At 54.6% G+C, this 19,386-nt stretch overlaps 1 protein-coding gene across 1 annotated transcript in view; it reads left to right on the forward strand.

Annotated features, from left to right (window-relative positions):
- Window positions 1–17,595, forward strand: part of PRKCG (protein kinase C gamma) — a 19,283-nt gene extending 1,688 nt beyond the window's left edge. Inside the window, exons 2-18 of the mRNA XM_034986513.1 lie at window positions 414–445; window positions 1,411–1,493; window positions 5,200–5,311; window positions 5,673–5,804; window positions 7,374–7,530; window positions 8,268–8,402; window positions 8,686–8,773; window positions 9,041–9,070; window positions 10,869–11,021; window positions 11,359–11,547; window positions 12,331–12,422; window positions 12,504–12,566; window positions 12,825–12,963; window positions 13,995–14,075; window positions 15,479–15,586; window positions 16,876–17,016; window positions 17,256–17,595. Of these exons, the coding sequence (XP_034842404.1) occupies window positions 414–445; window positions 1,411–1,493; window positions 5,200–5,311; window positions 5,673–5,804; window positions 7,374–7,530; window positions 8,268–8,402; window positions 8,686–8,773; window positions 9,041–9,070; window positions 10,869–11,021; window positions 11,359–11,547; window positions 12,331–12,422; window positions 12,504–12,566; window positions 12,825–12,963; window positions 13,995–14,075; window positions 15,479–15,586; window positions 16,876–17,016; window positions 17,256–17,444 (1,924 nt within the window). The 3' untranslated portion in view covers window positions 17,445–17,595. The remainder of the gene's footprint in view (window positions 1–413; window positions 446–1,410; window positions 1,494–5,199; window positions 5,312–5,672; window positions 5,805–7,373; window positions 7,531–8,267; window positions 8,403–8,685; window positions 8,774–9,040; window positions 9,071–10,868; window positions 11,022–11,358; window positions 11,548–12,330; window positions 12,423–12,503; window positions 12,567–12,824; window positions 12,964–13,994; window positions 14,076–15,478; window positions 15,587–16,875; window positions 17,017–17,255) is intronic.
- Window positions 17,596–19,386: the final 1,791 nt, after the last annotated feature.

Consider the following 19,386-nt stretch of genomic DNA (forward strand, 5'->3'; position numbering starts at 1 on the left):
GTCTGAGGGAGGAGGGGCTGGGGGTCTGGACTCCTGGGTCTGAGGGAGGAGGGACTGGGGGCTGGACTCCTGGGTCTGAGGGAGGAGGGCTGGGGGTCTGGACTCCTGGGTCTGAGGGAGGAGGGCTGGGGGTGAGGACTCCTGGGTCTGAGGGAGGAGGGGCTGGGGGCCTGGACTCCTGGGTCTGAGGGAGGACGGACTGGGGGCCTAGACTCCTGGGCCTGAGGGAGGAGGGGTTGGGGGCCTGGGCTCCTGCGTCTGAGAGAAGAAGAGCTGAGGACTAGAATGTCTGGGTTCTAGAACAAGAGGCAGCTGGGGTCCTGCTCACGGGGGGAGCAAGGTGCAGTAAGTCTGGCAGAGGTGGGAGACCGGGTACCCTTTTCTGCACTGACCTCTGATCCTTGATCTTGCAGGGGGATTGGAAAACAGGGCCTGCAATGTCAAGGTAAGAGCTGGGGACCCAGACTCCTGGGACCCTCAGGAGGGTGGAGGCTGGGGCCCCACAGCCCAGGAGGCTTGACACACGTGTTCTTCGGTCCCCAGAGAGGCGCGGGGGAGCCCGGGGCGGGGGGTGTGGCAGAGACACAGCCTGTGGTGGGGAGGGAGCTCTGATGGCGGGGCCACCGCGGAGGTGGTGCTGGGGGCCCCTCCCTCGGCCGGCTCCAGGTGGGGACAGATATTTGGAGAATCTGTTGCCATGGGAACAGGGAGATTTGGAAAAGGGGAGCTGAAAGGGAGGGGCTAGAGATGAGAAGTCAGAGCCCCCCCCTCAAGCTGCTGTCGCCATGACGACACCAACAGTCCTAGGCAGGGGCAGGCCGGGTGGGGTCACCAATGGGCGGGTGGGGGCCGGGCGGGGCTGGCAGTTATGGGGGGCGGGAGAGGGGGGCGAGTCCTAAAGCACCAGCTGCTACTGTTGAGAACAGAGTGAGTCAGGGAGGGGGAGGCCTGCAGCAGCCCCCAGACTCACTTCTGCCCAAGTCACTGCTCTCTCTCTTCTGTCGGAGGACATTTCTCTGTTTGCTCTCCTCCTCAGCCTGCCTCTTTCCTTGCTTTCTTGCCTCGGTGGGCTTGTGTCTGTCGATGGGATCCTGTTTTCTCTCTGTGTCCCTGTGTCTGTCTTTCTCGGTCTCTGTGTCTCCCTTTGGCTGTGTGTAGGCACTGGGGTCTCTCTGCTCTGTGATGCTCTGTGTATCTGTTTCTGTCTTTGGGTCCATCTCCTGAATTTCTGTCTCCTGGTTTCCCTTCCCCACTCCATGTTGGGGGTCTCTCCTTTGATTGTCTATTAAACTCTCTTGATTTTGGGGTCCCCCCTCTCTGGTTTTCTTTCTGTAGGGGTCTCTGTCTTTCCGATTTTCTATCCATTGGGCTCTCTCTCTGTCTCTATGTCTCTATGATTCTCACCTTCAGTCTGCAGCTTTGTGGTTCATCGACGATGCCACGAATTTGTGACCTTCGAGTGTCCAGGCGCTGGGAAGGGCCCCCAGACGGATGTGAGTGCCCGGACACCTGATTTTTTCTCTTTGGGCCGCGCCCCCGCCCTCACCCCCTCGGCGTCCGTCCCAATTTCTCCTGCTATTTTTAAGGCTGGGAGGGGAGGGGGGCTGGAGAGATAGGGGGAGCTAGTCTGGCCCAGATTCCCTGCCCTTGGCCTGGAAAGGGGAAATGAGAGGGGGCTGAGACAGGCTGGGGACACAGGTGGGGGACCGAGAAGAGGCAGGGGTGAGAGGACCAAAGAGAGCATTGGAGGAAGTGGGCTGTCATCCAGGGATCAAGAGATTTAAAAAAAAAAAACAGAGAGTTGAGGGACAGAGAGAGAGAGACAACTATTGATGCAGGCACTGAGATAAGACAGAGAGAATCTCAGAAATGCAGAAAAAGATAGAGACCCAGACAGAGAAAGAGAGAGGAATGGAACAGAGACAGAAACCCAGGAGGGAGGAAAAGGTGAGCCACAGGGACTGAGAGAGACAGACAGAGACAAGAAACTCAGAGAAACAGGGCTGCAGAGACCCAGAGAGACAAGCTAGAATAGAAAATGGTAGATATGGAGAATGATTTCTGAGACGCGGAGAGGGAGGCCCAGGGAGACCCTTCAGTGCACACGCGTGTGCGCTCGCATGCACACACACACACACAGCTGCACGTGCATGCACATATCCCCATGAGCACACACACGTGCATATACAGATCCCTCATGCACACACACAGAGACACGCACAAGCTCTCCCTCCCTCCCTCCGCTTCACATGGGGTGGGGGGGATGTCAGGTCGACTTACAGGAACAGTCGACCCTGTGGCCCGTTCCTGATCCCTCCTTCGCTTTCTGTCTGGCCTTGGGGCTCTTCTCTCTGAGCCTCCACTTCCCCTCTACGTGTGCTGTCCATGACGGAAGCCACCAGCCACACCCAGCTAGCTAGAGGTGCACTTGAGAGGGGCTACCGTGCCTGAGGAACGGAAATCTAAATTCCATTTAATTTGAACTGATTTAAATTTACATAGCCATGTGCAGTTAGTGGATACTGGGTGGGACAGCATAAATCTCGACCTCCCCCAGCTTGTTTTTTTTTCTTTTAAGATTTTATTTATTTATTTATTTGACAGAGAGAGACACAGCGAGAGAGGGAACACAAGCAGGGGGAGTGGGAGAGGGAGAAGCAGGCTCCCCACTAAGCAAGGAGCCCAATGTGGGGCTCGATCCCAGGACCCCGGGGATCATGACCTGAGCCGAAGGCAGACGCTTAACGACTGAGCCACCCAGGCAGCCCCCGGCTTGTTTTGATAGTTCAGTGAAGCCAGGTGGCTTGAGGGTCTAGCCCAGGTTTTGACATAAGGTTGGAGCCAGCTTTATGATTAGCAGATGAAGAAAGGGACAGAATGAGAACCTGAGAGAGAGAAAGGGGCAGAGAGATCTCCAGAACTCCATGGGACATTTTGCCAGCTGGTTAGGTGAAGGAAATTGAAATTTACATAAAGGATGTGATTTCATAGGACATCTATTGAGCACCACTGTCTACTAGCACCCATATATGTCCATGATTAGCCACCTCACCTGCCCACCTGCACCACCAACAATACTTCTGATTTATCCAGTGCTCATTGCATGCACTCAGCAGGTATCTGGCAGACAGTACAGGAGTGAGTCTGCACAACATATAAGATGAGATGTTGTTCCTGTCCCCATCTGAGCAGAGGCTCCTGAGCCAAAAACCTGGGCTTGAATCCCAGTTCCACCACACAGAGGTTCTGTGACCCTCCAAAGTTTTTAATTTACTTCTCTGCACCTCTTGAGCTCCTCATCTGCAAAATGGGGATGATGACCATGCCTACTTTAAAGGATTGTTTTGAGGACTAAATGAGTCAAATGCTTGGGATGGTACCTGGTACATGGCGAGAGACAACATATCGATTATTATCCTAGTACAATTGTTGCTGTTACCGATGAAAAAGCAGAGGAGGGATCTTCCTCTACCTCACTCTGACGTTTTTTTCCTTCTTAATTCTTTTGATCTTGTTGTCAGTCACATGGATCAGGGGCTAAAGAAGTGGGAAGGGCTTGGCAAGCATGATTTCCATTAGACCCCTTTCAGGGAGGCCTTGCGGCCCCATTTTATAGGAAGGAAGGCTGAGTCTCTGCAAAGCACAGCGTGGAGGGAAGCCACTAGCTGGGTAGTGGGCAGAGTCAAAATGTGGATGTTAATCTAACTGGAGCTGCAGCTCTGTCTCCTTTGTAATGGTGATTTCACCTTGAGAATAAAAACAGCTTCTCTCCGTGGAGCGATGGAGCTTGTGAGTCAGGCACCCTGCTGAGAACTTTTACATAGTATATCACTTACAGCGACAGGCACCCTTTGAGTTAGGGTCAGCTGAAGATCGTTAGAGGCCCAGAGAGTTGAAAGAGATCATCACACCCTACCCCACCCGCCCAGTGTCATTCAAAATAGAATCCCCACTAAACTGCAAAAATAAATAAAAGTCCAAGAATATCCTGAATTTTCACCCTAGTGATAACTCTCGCAATGCATTCCTAGAAAAAGGCAAATACCAAATTATTTAACACTCAGACACTGCCAGGGGTGGGGAAGGAATGCTTTACCGGTGTCCTAAATTCATGCTTAATTGGACTCTGGACATTCAGCATTGCTTCAAGATAGACTGTTGATTTCCACTGGGCAGAAGAGGACACTGAGGCTCAAATTTGGTCACTAACTTGCCCCAAATGACACAGCTGGTAAATGGCCCAGCTCTTATTTAAACCCAGGGCTATGTGGAGACTGCAATAAAATCATGAATAGTAACCACAGCAGCACAAATAACAGTACTGAGCACATTTAGCATGCCAGGCCCTGCTATGCAGTTTACACTTAATCTTTCTTTCTTTCTTTTTCTTTCTTTCCTTCTTTCTTTCCTTCTTTCTTTCCTTCTTTCTTTCTTTCTTTCTTTCTCTTTTCTTTCTTTCCTCTTTTTCTCTCTTTTTTCCTTTCTTTTCATTCTTTGTTTCATCTCTACACCTAATATGGGACTTGAACTCACACCCCCAAGATCAAGAGTCGCACACTCCATCGACTGAGCCAGCCAGGCGCCCTACACTTGGTCTTTCATTGACTGAGAGGTCATATTCTCCATCTCACAAGGGGCTTAGAGAAGGCAGATCGTCAGTGGGCAGACATTGACAGAGGCTGACAGTGAACCATCTGGAGTTCATTGTGGCCCACAAGTCCTCAGAGAACAGCTTTTGGGAGGTGGGGGGGAGCATAGGGACTTGGAACATTAGGAGCCCCCACCTCCTGCGGGTTCTGCCCAAATGCCACCTTGTTAGTGAAGCCTTCCCTGATCACTTTCTGCAAATTTCAATCCCCACCCCTGGCAATCCCCTTTCTTGCTTCATTTTTCTCCAAAGCACCTGCTACCATCTCTCATACTATTTTATTTATTCACTGTTTATTTTGTCTCCCTCCACTAGAAAGGAAACTCCATGGGCACAGGAGTTTTTGTTTGTTCACGGCTGGTCCTGGCACCAAGAACAGTGCCTGGCACACAGTAGGCCCTCAATAAATATTGTAGAGCGAATGAGTGAGGTGGAGCCGCAGAAGACTGGGAGAGCAAGGCAGAGGAGGCAGGGTTCAAAGGGCTTCTCTGCCAGGGGTCTAGGGCACCCCCCCTCCTAAACCCCCTCTGATGTCTCCTCTCTGCCTCCAGGACCCCCGAAACAAGCACAAGTTCCGTCTGCACAGCTATAGCAGCCCCACCTTTTGCGACCACTGCGGCTCCCTTCTCTACGGGCTGGTGCACCAGGGCATGAAATGCTCCTGTGAGTCTACCCTTGTGGCTCCTGCCAGAACCTGGAGCTCCGGGGCCCCTTTCTTTTCTTTTCTTTTTTAAAGATTTTATTTATTTATTTGAGAGAGAGAGAGAGAGAAAGCACATGAGAGGGGGGAGGGTCAGAGGGAGAAGCAGACCCCCTGCCGAGCAGGGAGCCCGATGCGGGACTCGATCCCGGGACTCCGGGATCACGACCTGAGCCGAAGGCAGTCGCTCAACCAACTGAGCCACCCAGGTGCCCCTCGGGGCCCCTTTCAAAGCGCAGTGTCTGGGTTCCGGGTAGTGCTGGAGGATGGCGTCTGGGGGTGGGGGAGCGGCGGGACACGCTACCTCACGTTCTGTCCCCCTAGGCTGCGAGATGAACGTGCACCGACGCTGTGTGCGCAGCGTGCCCTCTCTGTGCGGGGTGGACCACACGGAGCGCCGTGGGCGCCTGCAGCTGGAAATCCGAGCTCCGACTGCAGATGAGATACACGTCACAGGTGAAGCCCGGCTCCTGCGTCTGGTCCCGCCCTCTTACCCAGGGGGAAGGGCTCAAGGTGTTCACCTGCACGGCCCACCCAACCCTACAGAGAAGGCCACACCCCCTGAGGGTCACGCCCACCCTCCTGACCCCACCTGCAAAGGCTGAGCACCACCCCGCCACGCCCCTTCCACCTTGTAGCGGAGGCCCCAGCCTTGACTCTTGCAACTTTCAGCGCCTTTTTTTTTTTTTTTAAAGATTTTATTTATTTATTTGACAGAGTTAGCGAGAGCAGGAACACAAGCAGGGGGAGTGGGAGAGGGAGAAGCAGGGGGAGTGGGAGAGGGAGAAGCAGGCTTCCTGCCGAGCAGGGAGCCCGATGTGGGGCTCGATCCCAGGACCCTGGGATCATGACCTGAGCCAAAGGCAGACGCCCAACCAACTGAGCCACCCAGGCGCCCCTATTTGTTTGTTTGTTTATTTATTTATTTATTTATATTTTAAGGTTTTATTCATTTATTTGACAGAGAGAGAGACAGCGAGAGAGGGAACACAAGCAGGGGGAGTGGGAGAGGGAGAAGCAGGCTTCCCGCCGAGCAGGGAGCCCGATGCGGGGCTCGATCCCAGGACCCTGGGATCATGACCTGAGCCGAAGGCAGACGCTTAACGACTGAGCCACCCAGGCACCCCGAGCGCCTTTTTTTTTTTTTTTAAAGATTTTATCTACTGGGGCGCCTGGGTGGCTCAGTCGGCTAAGCGGCTAAGCGTCTGCCTTCGGCTCAGGTCATGATCCCAGGATCCTGGGATGGAACCTCGCATCGGGCTCCCTGCTCAGCGAGGAGTCTTCTTCTCCCTCTCCCTCTCCCCCTCTCTCAAATAAATAAATAAAATCTTTAAAAAATATATCTATTTATTTGAGAGAGAGAGCGAGAAAGAGAACACACAAGCAGGGAGAAGGGCAGAGAGAGAGAAGCAGACTCCCTGCTGAGCAGGGAGCCCGATGCCGGGCCACCCAAGGGCCCCCTTTCAGCACCTCTTTTTTTTTTTTTAGATTTTATTTATTTATTTATTTGACACAGAGAGAGATACAGCGAGAGAGGGAACACAAGCAGGAGGAGTAGGAGAGGGAGAAGCAGGCTTCCCGCTGAGCAGGGACCCAATGCGGGGCTCAATCCCACGACTCCGGGATCCTGACGTGAGCCAAAGGCAGATGCTTAACGACTGAGCTACCCAGGAGCCCCCCCCTTTCAGCACCTCTTAATGGCCATTCTAAATGAAGGTCCTTGAGAGGGAGGGAGGAGAGAAAACCTGATTCTGAGGGAGGCCTGGGATTACTATTGGTGATATGGCCAGGGTCCTCACTCCGGGGTCCTCAGGTAGGAGGGGGTTCTGGGTCTGATTTCTGGGTCCCTGGCTGGGAAAAAGGATTTAGGCCCTGTCTTCTGGGTACTGGAGAGGTAAGAGACCAAAGACACCTGGGTCGTCAGAATGGCTATGAGCTTGGATTTTTGATTGCCGACAGGGAGAGACTTAGGGGCCTCTTCCTGGATCTCTAACCCGGTCTACCCTCCTTCACTTCTCCTCTCAGTTGGCGAGGCCCGTAACCTCATCCCAATGGATCCCAATGGTCTGTCGGATCCCTATGTGAAGCTGAAGCTTATCCCAGACCCTCGGAACTTGACAAAACAGAAGACCCGGACGGTGAAAGCCACACTAAACCCTGTGTGGAACGAGACCTTTGTGTTGTGAGCCTCGGGTGCAGGGGACGCTGTGATGGCTGACAGAGAATGATCTGAGGGTCTTGGTGGCCCACAAGACCCCAGAGAGCAGATAGTGGGAGGTGTTAGGATAGAAGGAACCCAAGAAAAGGGCAGAGAAAGGCGGTGGGAGAGGGAATGGAGTGACTGAGGGAGAGTGATGGAGTTACAGAAGCCGAGAGAGAGAGAGAGAGAGAGAGAGAGAGAGAGAGAGAGAGAGATCTGTGCATTTAATCTCCATCAAAGCCCACTACTTTAGAGTGAGACAGAGATGGCGGGTGTTCAGAAGAAGAGACACAAACCCAAAGAGACACATAGACAGAATGCAGGGGGGTGGGGTGTAAGCAGAGGGGTGGTGGGTGGGTGGCAGGAAGAGAAAGAGAAGCCAGTTAACAGAAAGACAGAAGGACAGAGACCCAGAGGAAGGAGGGGGCACAGAGACTCAGATAGGAGAGAGATCTGGAGAGAAAGGACAGGACGCAGGGATCGGAAGGAGCCAAGAATGTGGGAGGAAGGGAGAGAGACTGAGCGCGGTCCAGATGTACTCAAGGTCCCGATATTGGGGAAGACCCCCTTCGGGAGGCTCAGAGATGACAGGACACTTTAGGGAGTAGGAACAGACCCCAGCTCACCCCAGAAGGGCCTGCGTCCTCCTCCAGCACCAAGGATGGGGGAGTTGGGGGAGTGGGGAGCTAGACCCTCACTCCGCCCCACCCTTCCCGCAGCAACCTGAAGCCGGGGGACGTGGAGCGCCGGCTCAGCGTGGAGGTGTGGGACTGGGACCGGACTTCCCGCAACGATTTCATGGGTGCCATGTCCTTCGGTGTCTCGGAGCTGCTCAAGGCGCCGGTGGACGGCTGGTGAGGACGGGGCAGGGGCGTGGTCTCTCTCCTCCGGACCACCAGCATCCTGCCTCCCTGCGCTTCTCTCTCCCTCCTCCCCTGTCCCTCTCCCCCCCACCCCGTGTCCCCCCACCCCGCCCTTCTCTCCTTCTCTCACTCTTTCTCCATCTCTGTGTCCTTCTTTCTGTGTCTCTTTCCGCCCTCCGATCCCTCTGCCTCTCCCTCGGGTGCATCCCCCCCACCCCCTACCCTCACCCCGACCCCGCCTCCTGCCCGGTTCCGGTCTCCGTCTGTATGTCAGGTACAAGTTACTGAACCAAGAGGAGGGCGAATATTACAATGTGCCGGTGGCTGATGCTGACAACTGCAGCCTCCTCCAGAAGTTTGAGGTACTCGGCCCGGCTTCCCCCAGGGGGAGTCCAGCCCTGCCTGCCACAGTTCAGAGCGGCTGGGTGCCTGCGCGAACTGGGACTACAATTCCCAGAAGACCCCGGGGCTCCTTCCCCTGCCTTTCTCGGGACTCCTGCCCCAGGGTGTGATGGGAATTAGAGTTCCTATCCATTCCCATGGCTTGGGGGTTTGGAGTCGCCACCCTAGGCTCTAGGGCAACCTCCTACCTCCCTGGGTGCTCTGACTCTGGCTTTCTTCTCCCCCAGGCCTGTAACTACCCCCTGGAACTGTATGAGGTGAGTAGAGCTCAGGCCCGGAATGGAGAGTTTCATTCCTGTGGTCTGCATGTCTGTCCCCACGTCTCGCTCCCCTGATACCTGCTTTCATTTCCACTCCCATGGGCTGAGCACAGACTTGGTGGCCGGTCTTGTGCTTGCTGAGCAAACCTAGCAGCCCGGAAGGGAACCTGGCCCTGATGTACTACATCAGAGGTAGCCCAGGGCACCGAGAAGCCTGGAGGAGCTGCTCAGCCAGCCTGGGGGGCGGGGGGGGGGGGGGGGGGGGGGGCCCAAGGGGGGACTTCCCTGAGGAGGTGACACCTGAACGGATCCTTGAGTTTTTCTATTTATCACTGTGGCCTTCTGTCCTCCATCCCTTTTCTCACTCACTCAACACCTATTTCCTGAGGTGTCACATAAGCCGAACCCTGTTCTGGGAGTAGAATCAGTCCATTCCCTGGGGAGCTCCAATTTCAAAGTAGGAGAAAGGTACAGATAGAGACATCCATCCAGAAGGACTATGTTTGATAATGGAGGTAGTAGCCTCAGGCACTGGGGAGTGCCGGAAGCAGCTGCTCAGCCTGGGAGAGCCAGAGAAAGCTTCTGAGCGGGGTGGTGAGTCCAGGAGGGGGTGCGGGATTCTCCAGGCACAGGAGAGAGAGACCAGATTTCAAAGCTGAAGGATGGAAAACCTTCCAGGCAGAGGGAAGAGCAGGTGCAAAGGCCCTGTGGTGGGAGCAGGCTGGGAGTGTATGTAGCAAAGCAAGGAGGACAGTGGGGCTGAAGAGGGGGAGAGGGTGGGAAAAAGTAGGACATTAAATCAGAGAGGGAAGGGGTGTGACTTGTCATTCACTGGAAGGATTTTAGCTTTTTAAAGATTTTATTTACTTATTGATTTGACAGAGATAGCGAGAGCAGGAACACGAGCAGGGGGAGTGCGAGAGGGAGAAGCAGGCTACCTGGGATCATGACCTGAGCCAAAGGCAGATGCTTAAGGATTGAGCCACCCAGGCACCCCAGGATTTTAGCTTTTAAACTGGGTGAGATAGGGTGGGGGGGTGGGAGCATCAAAGGTGGCCTGAGGTGGTTTAGGCCTGAACAGGACACGAGCTCTGTGTAGAGAACAGAGGCAGAGGGGGAAGGGGAGAGGAGGCTCTGTGCAGACGCAGGTGGGAGGAGCAGAAAGCAGTGGTCGTGTCTGTGTTCTGACTCTGGGTGTGCTCTGAAGGTTGAGCAATAGGAAATGCGCTCAGCGCTTGTGTCCTGAGAGACCTTCGTCCATTCAGCACCCTCAGTGCTGGACGATGCTGAAGACACAAAAAGGAGGGCGAGACGCCGTCTCTGGCTTTAATGGATTTTGATTTCTGGCTCTGCTTTTTAATCTGCTGTGTGACATTGGGCAAGTTATTTAATAATGTCTCTGTGCCAATTTCCTCTTCTCTAAAATGGGTGTGGGTGTGGGGGCACCTGGCGGGCTCAGGCAGTGGAGCATGAGACTCTTGATCTTGGGGTTGTGAGTTTGAGCCCCATGTTGGGTGTAGAGATTACCTAAAAATAAAAAATAAAATGGGGGGGGTGATAACAGGTTATCTAATGGCATATAGTAAATGTCTGAGTGTTAGTTAAATGACCAACCCTCCAGGCTGTGGAAAACCAGTGCAAGTTCTTAAGCCAACTTGGGGGATGGGGAGGGGGCAGAGACAACTTTCTTTTTCTCTCTGTCTCTCCACATCCCTTTCATTCTTGGATGCTCTCTCTCGGGGGCATATGCCCGTCTGGGGTCTAACTACCTCTGCATCTCTCCCCTTTCTCACAGCGGGTGCGGATGGGTCCCTCTTCCTCTCCCATCCCTTCCCCATCCCCCAGTCCCACCGACTCCAAGCGCTGTTTCTTTGGGACAAGCCCTGGACGTCTGCACATCTCTGACTTCAGCTTCCTCATGGTTCTAGGAAAAGGCAGTTTTGGGAAGGTTGGATTCCTGGGGTCCTAGGGGGGAAAGGGGAGGATGTCTGGGGGGAGATCAGATTCCTGGTCTTTAGGGAGGGACACTAGGCAACTGAGTCCCCAAAAAGGGCTCGATGGGACCCCTGAGTTCCCCTGAGAGGACAGGCATAAAGATTCGGATGCTTTCCCTGAGGGAGTGCTCAGCAAAATCAGGGCACCTGGTCCCCTGAGAGAGAGAGAGAGAGAGAGAGAGGAAGGACCTGGGATTCCCTTTCTCTGTGTCCCTGAAAGGGCGGGGTAGGGACCTGCATCACTGGGTTTGTTCCCAAGATGGACTGGGCCTTTTGGGGCTCTGTCCCTAGGTGATGCTGGCTGAGCGCAGGGGCTCTGATGAGCTCTACGCCATCAAGATCCTGAAGAAAGACGTGATTGTTCAGGATGATGACGTGGACTGCACCCTGGTGGAGAAGCGAGTGCTGGCCCTGGGGGGCCGAGGCCCGGGGGGGCGGCCCCACTTTCTCACCCAGCTGCACTCCACCTTCCAGACCCCGGTAAGGAAGGGGAGGTGCATAGGCTGGCTCAGGTCAGACATCTGCTCCGGGATTCCGAGATTCTGGCGAGGCAAAAGAACCTCCTGCACGCTGACTGGGCGTGGCCAGAGGGATGGGAGCCTGTTGGGCGTGGCCTGAGCCAGCGGGGTCTTGAGTGGGGGTGTTCTGAGCCAAGGAGGTTTGAGTAAAGGGAGTGTGGGGAGGAGAATGGCTTCTGAGTGGCCTGCCAACAGCTGGGCTCCAGGTAACGAGGTCGTCACTCTTGGATTCTGAGAGAAGGTCTCATCAGACATGGGGCGTGTCCCGCAGTTCGTGGGACGGGACAAGGAGTGAGAACCACCTGAGGTTGGAGAGGGCATGACTCCTTCAAAGAGCTCTGGATAAACGTAGTCAGCTTCCTGGATTTAAAGAAACATTATTGTCCATTGCAAGTGAGGCCCGAAACACCTCTGGTTCCTAACAGGTGGTCAGGGTTGCGTTTGCGTGAGGAGGTGCGGGAAGAGGTGGCGGTGCCCCTGGGATTTCCAGGGAATGTGGGGGCCTCAGTCTTCCATTCGCAGAGGGCGGGACCAGTTCCGAGTAGCAGGGGATAGGGCAGGTGGAGATTCTGTGGGGCTGGCTTAGAGTCCTCCGGACCTGCCAGATGCTCTGGGTTGCTGACTGGGTGGATCCGGAGCCTTCCAAGTTTGTCTGGAGGGGGCGGGAATGGACGCGTCCTACCCTCTGGTCAGCGTGTCCCCTCCTCTAAGGCCCCCCCCCGCCCGTCCGCCCCCCTCCCCCCAGGATCGCCTGTATTTTGTGATGGAGTATGTCACCGGGGGCGACTTGATGTACCACATTCAGCAGTTGGGCAAGTTTAAGGAGCCCCATGCAGCGTGAGTCTCGCCCAAGAGAGGAGGGGTGGGGGGAGGAGGGGCCCCAGTCTTTGACCTCTGACTCCCCGCCCCCTTCTCCAGGTTCTACGCAGCGGAAATCGCCATCGGCCTCTTCTTCCTTCACAATCAGGGCATCATCTACCGGTGAGTGGTCTGGGCCTTTCACTGGAGGTCATCAGGCCCCTGGAGGGAAAGGGATCAAACTCGCGGCTGCAGGGGCACCTGGCTGGCCCACTGGGTAGAGCGAGCGACTGGTGATCTCGGGGTCATGAGTTCAAGTCCCACATTGGGCGTAGAGCTTACTTTAAAACAAAGCAAACAAACAAAAACCAAAACCTTGCTGCTCCAGCCTGTGGAACTCCACCCGTCCCTCAACTATCCATCCTGCCTCCCACCCACCAGGGACCTGAAACTAGACAACGTGATGCTGGATGCCGAAGGACACATCAAAATCACTGACTTCGGCATGTGTAAGGAGAACGTCTTCCCCGGGACCACGACCCGCACCTTCTGCGGGACCCCGGACTACATAGCCCCCGAGGTACCCTCCCTGTGCTGCTCTTGGCGCTGTGCAACTTCGCAGGGGCGGGTGGTGTGTGTGTGTGGCTGGTTGCCTAACATTCGGAATGTGGGGGTCCTGACCCTGGGGTCTTTACATGAGTCGTGGGTGGTCCAACAGCAAGCAGCTCAGAGAGGCCTGTGCGCCCCGCATTCCCAGTGGGCGGAGCTGGGTCTCTAAGCTGGCAAAGTGGGCGGACAGGTGGGTGAGTGTTCTAAAAGAGCAGGACCCGCTCGGCTCCTAAGAATTCTCAGAGAGCAGGACCTGTTGCAGGACTGTTCTAGAAGGTAGAGACAACTTCGAGTGTACTCTGAGTGGGTGGGGCCCATCCCCCCAGAACACTGGGCATGTGGAGGCTGTCTCCTGAACATTTCAAGGGGGGGAGTGTACTCGGACTTTGTTAAGGGGGTGGAGCTAATGATCTGACCTTAGGTAAGTAGGTAGAGGGTCTCAGTTGAGAGAGGGTGTGGTGTTAGTGCTGCCTTTCTTAATCTTCCAGGGTGATTCAATGCTAATGCCTTTGCATCGTGTGATCAATGCCCATGGTTTCAAAACATGGCTGGGAGTCAGAATCACCTGCGGAGATTTTGAAAAACACACATATTGTTGACTCTGACCTATTGAGACTGGAATTCTTAGGGCTAGGAACAGCCCCCTAGATGAATCTTAAATGCATCCAGATTTAAGACTCTCTGGTCTCTGAAATTTAGCCCTTATTTTACCCTCTCCTTAAGGAGAAGGTCCAGTTACCTAAATATTCTAGCTGGGTGGAACTTTTGACTTGGTCCTTAGATGGTCTTTATTTTTGGGACCAAAGGAATATTCTAAGTAGGTAAATTCTGTTTGTGAATTGTCCAAAAAGATGGAGCTCTGGCCAAAGTGTTCCGAGTGGGAAGAGTTTGTGTTGAAAACACTTCGAGTGGGTAGGGTTCCCAGGGGGGTGAGGCCAGAAGGGGTCTTAGGCTTCTTAAAGCACAAACCAGGATTCCTTGACTTCCATCCTTCCTCACCAGATCATTGCCTACCAGCCCTATGGGAAGTCTGTGGATTGGTGGTCCTTTGGGGTTCTGCTGTATGAGATGCTGGCAGGACAGGTAAGGGAAGCTGGGAGAGGCTGGCCTGGCTAAAGGCAACACGGTGTGGGATGGCATCTGTTACATGGCCTCTCAAAGGAGCTGGTTAGGAAGGGATGTCTGCCATCTAAGGAGGGGTGCTAAGCAGTTGTGAATGTCCTGCCTGGATAGTGCTGTCCTTGGTCCTGAAGCATTATTTTCCCACAGGCCAGGGTTCTTTTCTTTTTCTTTTTTTTAGGCCAGAGGTTCTTAAAACTTTTTTGGTGCCAAGGAACCCTTCTCAGAACAATGTGTTTAAATGCCTGAACTAAAATAATAGGATTACAAAGGAAATCAATCATATTTAAATGGCTATCAAAACTTTAAAATTTTAATTTAACTTAGTTCAGCCAACTAAATTAATTTAAAGGTACACAATTAGGTAAATATTGAACACTGGGATGTGGACATATATGTGATTTCCTATTAATGAATTAAATGGTAATGTCTCACAATGGTGGGAAATAAACAGGAAAGTCTACCAGGAATCTTGAAGTTGAGATGACTAACATTTTGAGGTATCTGCAAATCTAATGTGCTAAGAAAATATCTGTGGTTTCTGTTGGTGATGAAGTCAAAGTACTACTGTTGTGGTTTTTGCCTACGTTTATAAGGGAATGCTAAATTTCAGTTAGAGATTTTTAAAAATAAAGATGTACTTTTCCCCCTGTTCAAGCTCATGGACCCTCTCAATTGTATAAACAGACTTCCTAGACCCCACATTAAGAATCCTTTCCTTGGGAGGCCCCTGAGTGGCTCGGTCAGTTAAACATCTGACTCTTGATTTCGGCTCAAGTCATGATCTCAGGGTCCTGAGATCAAGCCCTGTGTTGGGCTTCTCGCTGGGCGTGGAGCCTGCTTGGGATTCTTTCTCTCTCTGCTCCTCACTCATCCCCTCCCCTGCTCCTGCATGCTCTCAAAAAAAAAAAAAAAAAAAAGAAAAGAAAAGAAAGAAAGAAAGAAAAAGGAAAAAGAAAAGAAAAAAAAGAAGAAAAGGAAAGAAAGAAAAGAATTCTTGCCTTGGTATTGCTTTTCCTAATCCCAGAAGACTGGAAGCCACTCATCTAACCAAGAGAATGCTTTTACAGTTTTTCCTGCATTTTTTTGGTCTCTCTTCTATTTAAGTGACATATTGTCTAATTAATGCCCTGCTGATTTGCATAGCAGAGAAAGACAGAACAGCAAGGAGGTGCAGAGAGCTGGTGCATCTGAGATGGGAAAGCAGAGAGTCTGAGATGGAGAGAGAGAAAGCTTTGGTGGCTTGGTCCAATTTTTCCCTAGGATGTTGGAGGGGGGTGTTTGTGTTCTTGGTGGATGATGAGGGTGTGGAAGGTGGGGGAGAGGCAGTTTGTCAAGTCTCTGACTCTATCCCTCTATTTCCTCAGCCCCCTTTTGATGGGGAGGATGAGGAAGAGCTGTTTCAGGCCATCATGGAACAAACTGTCACTTACCCCAAGTCGCTTTCCCGGGAAGCTGTGGCGATCTGCAAGGGGGTGAGAGCCCCCTGACCCCCAGAGCCTCCAGACAACCCCTGTGCCCTACCATCACCATCCTGGGCTTCCCATGCAGTGGTTCTGTGCACATTAGAAAAAGGCTCCCACCCCTCAAGTTACTGCCCTTCCATCTGCTGGCAAAGTTTGTATAATACAGAGATGTCATTAGAACACTAATTGACTGCCCTGCTATCCCCTCCAGTCCAAGGATGGCCTCTGTCTCCTTCCCCTCCGCTGCACCCACTCCCCAGCTCACTGTGTGGAGTGCTGGAAGGCCAGGGTCTGCCTCTCCAGAACCGGGTGGGTCAGGTGAACCTAACACCTGCCGCTTCTCTTCCTGTGGGATCTTGGGCAAGCCACCAAAACTCCGGGAGCCTGCCTCCTCTACTGGGGTCATGGAGTTAGTGCAAGAGAAAGAGTCTAGCCCGTGGCAGCTTTTCAACAAGCATTAGCGCCCTTCTGCTTCTGGCTCCTGTCTCCATTCTCTCTGACTGTCGCTCTCTGGCTTCTGTCTCCCGCCTCTGCCTCCATCTACATTCGATGGGGCTTCCTGTGTCTCCACCTTTTCTCTGTGTCCCTGGGGATGCACCTCTTGCATCTTTGTCCCCCTCTATCTGGGTGTCTATTCCCCTCTTACCCCCAACTCCCATACACACATATTCTGGGTCTCTGTCCTCTTTCTGGAACTCTCCTTCTCTCTTTCTGAGTCTCTGCCTTCATATTGTATCTTTACCCCTCTCTCTGGGGGTTTGTCTCCTGAATCTCCACCCTCTTTCTGCATCTCTGCTTCCCCCGAACATCTGCTCTATCTCCCACCTTCTCTGGGTCTCTGCCCTTCCCCTGGGTCTCTATCTCCCCCTCTCTCGGGATCTCTGTTCCCTCTTTGCTCTGGGTCTCCAACCGCTTTCTCTCTCTCTCCCTCCCTTCATCCTTCCCTTTTCCTCTCCTCTCTCTCTTTCTCTCCTCCTTCTCCTCCATCTCTTCACTTGTCCCCTTCCTCTTTCTGGGTTTCTTGCCCCTCATACCCTGATGCCCTGATTTCTCTCTCTCTCTCTCTGTCTGTCCTTGGGTCTCTGGGTTTGGAGTTCATTTATCTCATTCTCATTTATTCTCCCCCATTCCTCTTTCTCTCCACCTCCCCCACCCCTGTTCCCCCTTGCTATTCTCCTCTCTCTCTGGGTCTCTATGCTGTGTCTCTGTTCCTCTGTTTTTGTCTTTCTCTCTTGCTCGTTCTCTGTGCCTCCCTGTCCGGGACTCTGTCTGTCTGTGTGTCTCTGTGTTTTCCACAGTTCCTAACTAAGCATCCAGCGAAGCGCCTGGGCTCAGGGCCAGACGGGGAGCCCGCCATCCGTGCTCATGGCTTTTTCCGCTGGATGGACTGGGAGCGCTTGGAGCGACTGGAGATCGCCCCTCCGTTCAGACCCCGTCCGGTCAGGCACCTTTCGGGAACAAACCTTGGTCCCTCGGGGTGGGGGTACCCAGGAGCTCCAGTTCCTATATGTGGAGGTGGGGTGGGGCTCCCTCTGTGGAGACGCCCTAACGGGAGATGCAGAGGACGTGAAGGATGTGCAGACATTCCAAAGGAGCCAGGAGATGCACAGAGGGGACGCAGAGGGACGCCCAAGGAGCCAAGAGAATTTCATCTTTCCTTCCCCTGTGCTTCCCACAGTGTGGACGCAGCGGCGAGAACTTCGACAAATTCTTCACGCGGGCGGCGCCAGCACTGACCCCGCCAGACCGCCTAGTTTTGGCCAGCATCGACCAGGCCGACTTCCAAGGCTTCACCTACGTGAACCCGGATTTTGTGCACCCGGACGCCCGCAGCCCCATCAGCCCCCCGCCTGTGCCAGTCATGTAATCTGTCCTGCCGCCACTAGGTGTCCCCATCGCTCCCTCCCCGCTCCAGCCTTAGCCCCTCTTCACCCCCTCTCCCATTCTGTTCTTGCTCCCCAGCATTCTAGCCTCTGCCCTGTGGGTGCTAGATGCCCCTCCGCAGCGTTCCTGGCATTCTACACTCCATACAGTCTCTAGAGCCTTACCGCGTTCTAGATGCTGCTGTGCTGAGCCCTGGATTCTCCCCCACCTCAGTGTTCTGGCCTCTGCTCTACCGGGTTCCAGAACCACTACCACTCTCCCAATTCCATGGGGTTCTAGACTCCATTTTGGTAGACTCTGTGCCTCTCCTTTTTTTTCCTTTCTGGGAAATAGTCTCATGGGGTGCGCTGTTCCAGACTTGGATTCCAGAACAAACCCCCACCTCCGACCCCCCATCTCCACTCCATTCTGGAGTAAGTGGGAGGCTGTGCCCCCATGCTCCAGCGTTCCTCTTCTACACTCTAGGGATTCCTGGGATGTATGAAGGATTCTTATTACCCCAGCTGTTCTCAATCAGCTTTTGTTCTAGACGCCCCCACCCTAAACCCATCACTGCTCGCCTGCCAGGTGCATGGCTCCAGTCCTGCTCGGAACCCCTCCCCCCCCCTGTCCCCCCCCCCCCCGCCGTACCCCGTGCCTGCCACTCTCCGGGACTCTCTCCTCCTCCCCACGCCCACTCTTCTCTTTGGCTCTCCCACCCGGCCACAGCTACTGGAGAATAAATTTGGGATGCTGATGCTGAAGTGTTTGGATGTTTTCTTCTAAGCTTGCAGAATGAAGGGGGTGTGGAGGTGGGACAGTGACTGTACACGGAAACGCACACCCAGAGGCTGGGGGCAGGGCGACAGAGAGGGGGGGAAGCACAGAGACCCACAAAGTGGGGAGAAGGTACCCACAGCGCCAGAGGGAAAGAGCAGAGCCGGGCGTGGGGGGAGGCACGAGCGCCGCGGAGAGGAGCGAAGTGGGCACGTGCACAAGGACGTAGAGATGGACACGCAGACCGCTGGGAGTGTCAGGTAGAGACCCCCCGGCGCAGAGACCCAGGCACGCACCTACTCACCCAGAGCCATACAGAAGCTCACAGACCCACACTGAGACCCAGAGACTGGGGCGGGGGTGGGGGCAGTCCTGAGAGGGGAGATGAAAGGCAAACCTCCTAGGGAGAGACCTGGAGAAGTGATCCCTGGGAGACCCCACGACGGCGAAACCAAGCAAGCAGAGCCCGTGAGCTTAAGAGTTAGCCAGAGAGGCCGGAGACAGGCCGACGCGCGTCCGGGCCTCTTCGCCTTGACCCACTTGCGGGGGCGGGGGGCGGGGGTGGAAAAACAGTCCCGACAGACTACAGTTCCCAGCAGACACCGCGGTGGACCCTCCCCCCAAGTGCGGCCCCTCACCGCCAGGGCTGATGGAAAATGTAGTCCCGGACCCGGGCAGGCCAGCTGAATGGTGTGCCTATGTCTGTGTGTTTGGAGGGGACTGAGCCCCAAAGCTTCGCAGGCTCCCTCGGGGAGCCCCGGTGTCTCTTCGTCTCTGCAGGCTCTTGGGCTTCCGGGACTCGGTCCAGTTGGATGCTGGGGCTCCCCTTGGCTCCCTCAGCACCGGGGAGGTACCCCCATGCTCTGCCCGCGGCCCCCAGCCCCAGCTCCGACCCTCGGCGGGCGGCCTGCCCCTTTAAGAGTGGCCCCGCTGACATCACGGCGGGTGAGGGGGGGGGGGGGCTGGCCCGGCTCCCGGCTCCGCGGCGGCTGCAGGACCCGGCTCCGCTCTGCGCCCGCCTGCTGCTTTGGGGACCCCGGCCCGGGACGCCCCCTCCCGCCTCCTCCAGCTGCCCAGACCCCAGGCTCCGCCCCAGGCCTGGCCAGAGCCCCAGTCCTTATCAGGGGAGCCCCAGGATCGCCCCTGCTCTCTCTCCTTCTCAGGGTCTC

The sequence above is a fragment of the Mirounga leonina genome, unplaced genomic scaffold (genome assembly GCF_011800145.1).
Source record: "Mirounga leonina isolate KUSES-001 unplaced genomic scaffold, KU_Mleo_1.0 Mir_376, whole genome shotgun sequence".
Classification (NCBI taxonomy): Eukaryota; Metazoa; Chordata; class Mammalia; order Carnivora; family Phocidae; genus Mirounga; species Mirounga leonina.